This window comes from Diabrotica undecimpunctata, chromosome 9 (genome assembly GCF_040954645.1).
Source record: "Diabrotica undecimpunctata isolate CICGRU chromosome 9, icDiaUnde3, whole genome shotgun sequence".
In the NCBI taxonomy this organism is placed as follows: Eukaryota; Metazoa; Arthropoda; class Insecta; order Coleoptera; family Chrysomelidae; genus Diabrotica; species Diabrotica undecimpunctata.
This window is the reverse complement of record NC_092811.1, coordinates 16258310-16268981: the sequence shown is the minus strand read 5'-3', so window position 1 is coordinate 16268981 and position 10672 is coordinate 16258310. Positions and strand designations below refer to the sequence as shown.

Below are 10672 nucleotides of genomic sequence, written 5' to 3'. Positions count from 1 at the left end.
AGTTAAAACAGAATAATAATTTCTAAAATAAATTCAAATTACGGGGTGACCCTAATTTTATGAAAAATACCCTAACAAGAAATGTAAGTTGGGTATGACGCTGAAGGACGGCTGTCTACTATCTGCTGTCTGTATACTTTTCCGAAATAAAACATTTTTACATTACGTTATTACAATAATAATGAGGTGATTAATTACAATTACGTCTTTCAAATACGAAAGACACAACACCTTGAATAGTAGAGTTTTAAAATCATTGACAATTTTAATTATTTACTAAAAATCTATTAAACAATATTTAATCTACTTAAATAAATCAATAGACAATAATTAAAAAAAAAGTCCGTTACTGTCCTCCTGTGTAAATAAAGTCAAGGGTTCAGATGAATATCAACTGCAAATAATATTAATACATAGAAGAAACAGATAATATTTAGTTGATTATGAAGCGTATTTATAAACTCTTCGAAAATTTCAAACCATCAGTGTCCGTCTTATCAAAACATAGTGCGTTCTTCCGCTTCAGATAACAGTTCCAGTATTTATTGTTATTGCTCAACCAGAAGACTGAAAATTTTGTTTTTAAAGCGTAATAATTGGGCAGGATGAGAGCTACGGTAAGTACCTAATCAATTAGTTTTATCAACATTTCAGGTAAAAGTAAAATATGAATTTTTCGCTGTGAAGTTCGAATAGAATTTAAAAACTAGAATCATAGAACAAATTTTAAGCCAAATTCCAATGTTCAACTAAATCTAAATCTGATATGTTTGTTTTTTAGTTTTTTTAGCATTCCAATTTCCTTATCTTTATAATTTTTATAATGCTTTATTTTGACGTTACAGCACCTCTTTATTAGTGAATCTTTCTTGAACCCATTGCACTTTCAATATATTTTTGTAACATCACATTTCGAACAATTCAGTTTTCTTTTAACCTTAACACTTAACTGGTATCGACATTGTTGTACTCGTAAAAATATCTAAATCAAATTGAAGTTTTTATATATTTATTAGGTATATCATTATGAAAGAATATTTTGTACATATAAAGAGTTGGCTGCAAAAGTTTAACATAAACATGAATTATGCAAAGATAAAACAGCAGTATATTTTGTATCTAAAAATGTACATCTTTAGAACAATGCCCTAAAACTAAAAAAATCATTAATAAAAAAATTTTTTTTTTGGTTCTAAACAAACAAAGAGTCATTGTTTTAAAATGTTAAAGTCTTATTGATATAAAACTAAAAACAAAAAAACTGCAAGCACGTTTTGAGACATATTATTTTTTAATGCAATTTGATCGTTGCAGTCATTGCTGTGATTTTTACAAATATGATTTTCACATGTGTCCAAAACAAGTTGGTGTTTATTGTCTTTGGTTGATGGACAAACATCTGCGCCGTCTTCTGGAAGGCTTCTGTTTCTGCTGTGTGGTCAATTTTGACTCTTCTGTCGGTGTAACCAATTCATCAAGTTTAAATAATTTACGAATTATCACCGGAATTTTTCTGAGAAGCCTCGTTAGAGTTAGGCGACGCTGCTAATGTGCATTAATATTTTTTTTTCCCAAAGTGATCACAAATTATCTCTATGTCACTGTTAGTAATAGTTTGAAAATGTATAAACCAATTGACAGAGGTAATATTCATAATAGCATACAACATCGCACATGGTCATCATCATCATCATTCTGGCTTTACAACCCTACGTGGGTCCTATCCTCCTCAATAATTTCTCTCCAGTTGTCCCAATCCATCGCCTTTCTCCTTCTTCTTCTTCTTGTGCCACTCCTATCGGAGATTGGAAATCATCGAGGCTATCCTGACCTTGTTTACAGCTGACCTAAAGAGTTCATTAGTGGTACTGCCAAACCACTCTCTCAAATTACGCAACCATGAAATTCTTAATGCGTATTTATGTCCTCTCATCAGGTGACCCAAATATTCGAGTTTTTTTCGTTTGATCGTTGACAAAATTTCTGGGTCTTTTCCTATCCTTCGCATTATTTCAAAATTTGTGACTCTTTCAACCCAACTTATCTTCAGCATTCGACGGTAGGACCACATCTCGAAACTTTCAATATTTTTTATATTGTTCTGCTTGAGAGTCCAGGCCTCTACACCGTATAATAGCGTGTTAAATACGTAGCCCCTTAGCATTCTTAATCGGAGAGGGATGGTTATATCTCTGTTGCAGAAAAATTTCTTTATCTTTATGAAAGTGGCCCTGGCAATTTCGATACGTCTTTTTATTTCATTGTTTTGGTCTCCAGTTTCGTTTATTGAAGTACCCAAGTATTTGTAACTGGTTACCTTTTCAATTTGAATGCCGTTTATACTAATATGTGTTGGTTGTGTCATGTTCTTACTGAAGAACATATACTTGGTTTTTTTGATATTGATACTTATGCCATAATTGTTGCTGGCAATATTTATATTTGTAAGTAATCGTTGTAATTCTTCTACTGTTCTTGCAACTAGTACAGTGTCGTCTGCGTATCGAATACTATTTACAACCTCTCTATTGATTACGATTCCTTCGTTTGCTTGCAAAAGGGTTTCCTGGCAGATGCTTTCACTATAAACATTAAATAGCAGCGGTGACAAAATGCATCCCTGCATTTTCTATTTTGATGTTAGCTTTCTGATTCCAATATAGATTGAGAATTATTCGCAGATCTTTATTATCTATGTCTTTTCTTCGCCTTTCTTCGCCAAGCACTTATTCCCATATTTCTCATGTCTTCATCGATGTTATCAAGGTTAACCTGGTTCTAGGTCTTCCTGTTCTTCCCTGACCGATGGATACATCAAGGAGCGTTTTTCTAGCTGGGTCATTTTGTTCCATCCGCATTATATGCCCTATCCACCTCAGACGTCCTATCTTCGTCGGATAAGCATCTTTCTGTGGACTTTATTTTTTCTTTTGTTGCTTTCTTGCATTTATCGTTAAACCAATGATTTTTACGGGCACAAATTTCTGCTCCTATTTCATCTTTCGCTGCTGACTCAATATCTTCCTTTATTCTGGTCCAGTAGGAGTCTATATCTGTCTGGCATCTTCATTTACCTGATTAGTGGAATTGTAAAAAGCATGATACCAGGGTTCTTTATAATGTCATCTCTCTTGCCACCATGATGTATTGAGGACAGAAGAATTAAGTACTTATTTTCGTTCGTTACAGAAGAAACCAATGTTTTTAATGAAGAAAAAACAAATTTAGACCAATGAAGTGCATCTTTTTTATTCGGAATTATATACAACGAAACATCTCTTTTGTTTTTACGTACGGTTTCAACATAGGTCAGTTTTAGTGCGAGCATTTGGTCTGCCAGTTTAATTGAGGTACACCAGTTATCTCCAGTTATCTTCCAGTTGGCTTTACCGGTTCAATAGGAGATAATACTGATAATGCCGGAACAGAAAGCTTCTGGGGATTGGATACTTCACTTTTACCTTTATTTAACAAATAATGAATGTTGGTATCATAGAGCCACCTAACTTCTAGACAATATTTGTTAGGTTTACATTTTATATAAACACAAAAGGAACAGCGACCTCTAAAACCAACGGGCATCTCATAGATAGTTAAACAGTCTTCTGGTATATAACACCTTTTACAGTTTTCTATAAAGTTATTAAAAATGTCACTGATATAACGAAATTTGTCATTAAGTCTCTTATTCCTTGTAGCCTGTTAAAATGTACGGCAGCTAACAGAAATAAAAATCGTTTCAGTGACATCGTAGCATGAAATATGTCGCATTTCGTGCCGTCACTTGCAAATAGTCCTTCAACATCCTTATGATTCCATTATAAAGACGGACATGATATATATATATATATATATATATATATATATATATATATATATAACCAAAGAGTGCTTTTTTATTATTATAAAGTCAGTATGCTCAACAAAAGAAGCTGTTCTATCATATGAACATGACAAATCGCTAACTTTTTCATTTGTGCATTCCACATTTATGACAGACTTAAAATTTAGCAAATAAAAAGCCTTTTCGTAACACTCTTTGATAGGGGTGTCTATAAACAATTTCAATTTTGCAATAATTATTAAGTGAAACTTTTTAAAATTTTTAAAGCTTCATATTTGTGATATTGTCCTTATTATCACGCGAAATCAAAGCTTTTTGTGTATTTTTAGAAAAGTTATTAATAATTTTTTAAAAATTGACTTTTGGAGCTATTTTTGCAATAATTAAGTAACAAACTGACTAAAGTAACTATACAAACTCCCATTTTAAAGCATTTTCTATGCTTTTTCAGTCAAACTGTGTCACTTGTCCATATAATTCACTGGTCTTCACTTTCAGTATTTAAAATCAAATATGTAGTTATCTTACATTATTTATATATTGTTTATAAGGAAAAATAACGTTTAATTTTTTGCATATTCAGTTTATTTTATATTACCACCAATTTTATCAAAAGTAGCTGTTAGATACCTATATCAACGAGTGTCATGGAAAAATCGTTAGTTCCCTGGTTTAACTATGTATTACCGTTTGGTTACGTTGGGGTAATATGTAAAGAAAACTTTTTTAAAAATCTACTTTTATTATTTACAAAAACACATAGCATAAAATAAAATTAATTATTAATTAATCTATTTTTTTCTGTGATAAAATTCAAATTGTTTATACATAATCCTACACCGCATTTTTTACATTACGTCCGAGCCACTGAAGAGCAGTTATCTACAGTACATCTTCTTTTTCTGGTTTGATAAAATTTCATGAAATAGTCGTCCTAAGTTAAAGGACTCTGTTTTGTATTTTATTAAGAAACTGCTTACAATGCTCCTTCTAAAATCTAGATTAGTCATAACCTGCCTAGCTGCATCAATCGTCCAGTCAATAAGCGACCAGTATCACTTTCTGGACCTAATAGAAATCCTTCTTCTAACAATGTCTTCGTAACATCTTCATTATATTGAAGAATACCATATGAACAGCTAGCAAAGAGTTTTTCTTCTCGACCTGAGAATACCGAGAAACACTCGATCTAGGTTAAACACCATAGGATATTGGAGCATCGTCTTTATTTATTATACATTCATTATTTCCTCGCTGTGGCTTTGTCAGCGTTTCTTGTTTAGTTATAGAACAATATGTAGGAATCCTATTTTGTCGAATACTTCATATTCTTAACAACTAATTCGTGCTGTAATTTTTTTGTGACAAAGCATCTGTGTTGAAAGTATGTCACAAGTTTTCTCAACATTTTTAGGTCCCTTTTGTTTATTTTTGACGATTGGTATTGGATTAACACAGAGAAGCCGCTGAAAGATAGAATTAACAGAAATAAATGTAATAGGGTAAAGGGTAAGAATTTCAAGAAGGGAGAGGATAAGAAACGAAAAAATCAGGGAACGCATGGGAACACAAAGTATAATAATGGATCACATACAACAAAAGTAGCTTATATGGTACGGATATGTACAAAGAATGAAAAAAAATACACTTATAAAACAAGTACTCGCATGGACACCTACAGGAAGACAGAAGAGGAAAAATACGAAAAAAACATGGATGGAAGGATTAAGAAGATCGATGAGCTTCAAAGAAGTTAGATAAGGACAATAGAATAACCCAAATGAATGGAAATTGGACAACTTTCACAAATTCGACTTAACTCGGGACGACTTGCACAAAGTATAGATAGGGAAAAACGTTAAGATAACGGTAGTTATTTATATAATAATATTTCTGGTATTTTGTAATATTTAACGGAAAACGATTTATTCTTATTTAACAGTTATACTGATAGTCACCTACGCAAGTTAAACTATTCGCGTATTGTCGTTGGTTTTGCATAATCATTGTAAAGTTTTTTTTTATTTAATAAAACTTCAACAGGAATCTTATGATTATTGCTCTCTGACCATTCACTACGATCAATAAGCAACTTAGTTCTATATACAAAATGTTAAAAAAAACTTATCTACGGTTACATTCAGCAATATTCCTTAGGCTCTAATACATTATAGTACTACTAGCTAACGTGTACACTTTAGCCCCACTTTGCTCTGCTTTTCCACTTTCACTCACTTATAGCAGTAAATCAAACGGCTTCGTTCTCTTAAGTCTTCTTATCTGGTTGGCGTTGTCTAGGAGTTTGATGGCCTCGACATTCACGTGGTTGGAGAGCCTTTGTTCATGACTCGGCTAACTTACTTATTTGTCTGGATAACCGTATCCATCTGGAGGTCTCGATGAAGATCACAGTTTCTGAAGTACCATGGAGCGTTAACGATGTTCCTTAATAATTTATTCTGATATCGTTGTATAGTTTGGATGTTACTTTCTTTTGTACAGCCCCATAGCTGTATCTCATATGTCCATATCGGCGTAAGGACTTGCTTATACAATAACAATTTGTTATAAGTAGACAGAGTGGATTTTTCCCATCAACCAGTACAGCTTTCTGAACTTAATTTCTAATTCCTCCTTTTGTTTCATAATATGTGCTTTCCAACGTAGCTTGGAATCTAATGTCATACCCAAATACTTTGCCGTATGTACAGAAGGTATTTGGTTTCTATTTATACTAACTGGGATTTTGTTGTTCTCTTTTGTTAGTAAAATTGACATGAACAGATTTTATTTCATTCAATTTGATACGCCATCGCCTGGTCCAGAGGTTAATTTGTTCAACAGAGTTCTGTAGCATGGTTGCTGCATCCTCGTGGTTTTGTCCGACTGCTAGAATGCATGTGTCGTCTGCAAATGTCGCAATTGTGTTAGGTTCTAATGATGGAATATCGCCGGTATAGAGCAGGTATACCACTGGCCCCAGGACACTTCCTTGTGGAACTCTAGCTTTAACCTCTCTTAATTCTAAATATCTCTTCTTCTTCTTTTGGCATCATAACCCTGGATGGGTCTTTGCCTGTCTGGCTATGTCCTTCCATTCAGATCTCTCTTGTGCCCTTCTTCTCCATTGTCTTATGTTCATTGTTTTCAGGTCGTCTTCCTCGTCATCCAACCATCTCGTTCTGGGCCTTCCTTTTTTTCACCTTCCTATGGGCTTCCATTGTAACATTTTCTTTGTTGTTTCACAAATCTTACAATGTCATAACCTTCATTTAACTCATTAACCTCGTCGTTTCTCCTGATTCTCCATGTGCCATCTTCCTCTTGTACCGGGCCATATACTTTCTTCAGTATTTTTCTCTCGAATGTCCTGAGTTGGGCTTTCTCTTTTTTCGTCATTACCCAAGTTTCACATCAATAGGTTACTACGGGTATAATCAGTGTTCTGTAGATAGTCATTTTGGTTCTTTTGTCTAATAATTTCGATGTCAGCAATCTTTTATTAGCATAGTATGTACGATTCCCTCTGGAAATACGTGCATTAATTTCGCTACTTACGGAGTTCTTCTGATTGATTTCTGTGACGAGATATGTAAAGGCATCCACTCGTTCGATAGTATAGTTGTCTATTGTGATATTATTTTCATTGTCAGTTATTCTTTTAACTGTCATATACTTCGTTTTTGCTTCGTTTATTTTGAGACCTCTTTTTCTTACATACATATACATATACATCGTCTGCATATGCAGTAATTTGTACTGATTTGGTGTTTATATGGCCGGTTATATTGGTTTTTCTGATGACTGCCTCAAGAACTAGGTTGAATAGCATGGTTGATAGGGCATCTCCCTGTCTTGCTTCCATGTTGATGTTAAACAGGGGAGTCAGTTCTCCATCTACTCTGACTGCGGCTTTTGAGCCCTGCAACGTCATTTTTATGAGGCTGATGTATTTCTTAGGTATACCTAGATTACAAAGGTCTTCCAGCATTCTGTCTCTTTTCACACTATCAAAAGCTTGTTTAAAGTCTATATACATATTATATAGGTCTATGTCGTATTCATAAGCTTTTTCTTGTATCGTTCTTAGTATGAATATGTTATCTGTAGTGGCTCTATTTGGTCTGAATCCATTTTGATAATCACCAATTATATTTTCGGAGTATTCTAATAATCTATTGTAGATTATACCAGAAAGAATTTTGTATATTACATTTAACAATGTAATTGGTCTATAATTCTGGCATTCCCTCTTATCTCCTTTTTTATATATTGGCTGTATGAGGCCAACTGTCCATTCCTCTGGCATTTGCTCCTTCGTCCATATTAATGTTATTACTATATTTATAATTCTAAATATGCTTCCTCATATTTAACTCGAAAGTACCTGTCGAACATATAAGTTTCTAGTAGTTCAAAATATTGTTTTGGTAAGTAGCATCTTACCAAATTGCGGAACAGACTTTTCCTTCTTCTAGAGCTTTTTCTACTATATCTGTTATTCTATGCACCTGATCTATCGTTGAGTGGCTTGTGTAAACCCAAACTGATGATTAGGAACTAGATTTTTTTCCTCTATAATCGGTGTTAGTCTCTTCAAAAGTAATTTTTCGTATAATTTAGACATGACAGGTATGAAGAAGCTTCTTGTGAAGGTTTTCCTGGTTTTAGTGTCATGGCAATTTCTGCCACCTTCCATATCTTAGGTACGTACCTCAGCCTAGAGAAAGCGTTTATAAGGTGTGTTATTTTTATTATAGCTTTCCTTGAAAGTTGCTTTAACACTTCCCTAGTAATTAGATCAAATCCAGGAGCTTTCTTTGGATTTATATTTTCTTTTATTTCCAAATATACTTCTTTTGTAGTTACAGGGCTAATCTCCATTTCATCTTCATCAGGGAACTCCCAGTTAATTATTTCTTGTTCTTCATTTGGTTGAAAAGTATTTTCTAGTTAGTCAGCAAACCTGTTGGCCATTTGTATATTGCTTCTTGCCCAGCTATTATACCATTAGTATTTCTAATTGGTGGATTCTGTAGGATTGGCCTTTTTAATTGTTTGGTAGCCTACTATAATGAGTAATCAGTAGCGCTATCATTTGATAGATCACTTGGGTAGATGCTAACCGATTCGTTTTTAATTTTTTGAATGTCTCTTTTTAATTTTTGTGTGGCATTATTTAATCTAGTTTCATCAACTGGTGCTCTAGACTAATGCCACTTGCGTCTCAGTTTTCTTTTTTCGGTTATCATTTCTCTGATTTCTTTCGGGTAGTTATTTCCTTTTATTCTTTCGACACTGTTCGTGTTGTTGTTCCAAGCAGCTTGTTGTACATTTTTATTGAGTAATTCTACTTCTGCCTCTAGTTGATCAACGGTTCTTAATGGAACTGAGAGATTAATCTTCTCTTCAAGGTCTATCTGGAAACTTTTCCAGTCAGTATTTTTATTAACAAGTCTAGGGGGGGCTTTCGTTTTTGATAACAGTGTCACTGAATGTGAGAATAATTGGAGAATGGTCCGAGTTCATATCCAATGCCTCTTCTATATCTATGTAATTTGTTGAAATATTTGTGACTACAAAGAAGTCGATAAGGTCTGGGATTTTATTTGTGTCAGTAGGAGAGTATGTTGGCTTTCCCGTTGCTATTGCATCGCATTTTATATATTTCATTGCTTCTAAAAATTCTTTTCCTTTGGTGGTAGTCAGTCGTGTGGCCATTCTTGACTTAATTTTTTTATGCTTTTTTTAATTGTTATGAATACCTTTGTTGGGCTGTATATATATATATATATATATATATATATATATATATATATATATATAAACTTTTTTATTTCCTGGGCTTGTCGGTCTGTTGTAAATAAAAATATTAACTAAGTAGTGCTTAAACGTTCCGGCAATTTTTCATTTTCAATATTATAAACATTAAATTATACAATTCATGTTTACACTGTCTAGAAGTTTAACATGGATTGAAAAATGGACAGTGGGAGTGTGACATCACAACTGTCAATTACTTTCCAAACAAAAGTCGAAATGCCCAATCTCAAGACTTTTTAATTTCTATAAAGTTAACATTTTGCTTCCTTTGCTGCTTTTTCTTTTAAGTATAGTGTTTTTTCCGATAATACCATCATAATTCAGTGTTCTATTTCTATGAAATATAGTTTAAAAGTTTAAATTAAAGACATTCTAACCTTACTTTATTGATACATACATTTTATTGCTATTTTTATAAAACAACATGCTTTATTATTTACACAACCTTGTAAAATTGTTGTAGTAACTATTAGAATACTTAGATATTGCAAAAAGCGAAAAGATTCTGTAAAAAAATGAAAAAATAACGAAAAATACAAATTATCCACACTAAACAAGGTTTGTTTGGAAAGTGAAACTGATAGATATCAATAAAATCTACGTCATCACTTCCACGGTCCATTGGTATCTGACATTGACATATGACATTTGGCAGGTATCTTAAAACAGGATTGCCTGCAGATATCTTAAATATCTGCCATGGTGCATTTAAAACCAACTCAATTTATTAAATCATGATACATATTAGAAAGATTTTTGATGTCAGTCTTATTATTGATAGAATTTGGATCTTTTTTATGTGAATCATATCCAATATGCATGTTTTGTTGTCATTTTGTTTTTTTTTCAAAATCTGTAGATTTTCAAAATCAAAAGAAGGGCTACTTTTTAGAGAATGTTTGGCTAGGACTGTTGTGTTTAATTCGTTGGTCTGTTCACTATGTTTGTCTGCAACAACCTTTCTATGCAGGTACTGGTGTGTTTTCCCAATATATGTTGAATTAC

The 10672-nt window shown here is 32.9% G+C and overlaps 1 protein-coding gene across 2 annotated transcripts in view; it reads left to right on the top strand.

Moving 5' to 3' along the window:
- Positions 1-416: 416 nt before the first annotated feature.
- LOC140449588 (uncharacterized) overlaps positions 417-10672 on the top strand; it is a 42995-nt gene continuing 32739 nt past the window's right edge. Inside the window, exon 1 of one of the 2 annotated variants that reach the window (XM_072542807.1) lies at positions 417-617. In XM_072542807.1, coding sequence (XP_072398908.1) covers positions 606-617 — 12 coding nt within the window. In that variant the 5' untranslated portion in view covers positions 417-605. The remainder of the gene's footprint in view (positions 618-10672) is intronic. The other variant, XM_072542805.1, reaches the window with a different exon arrangement.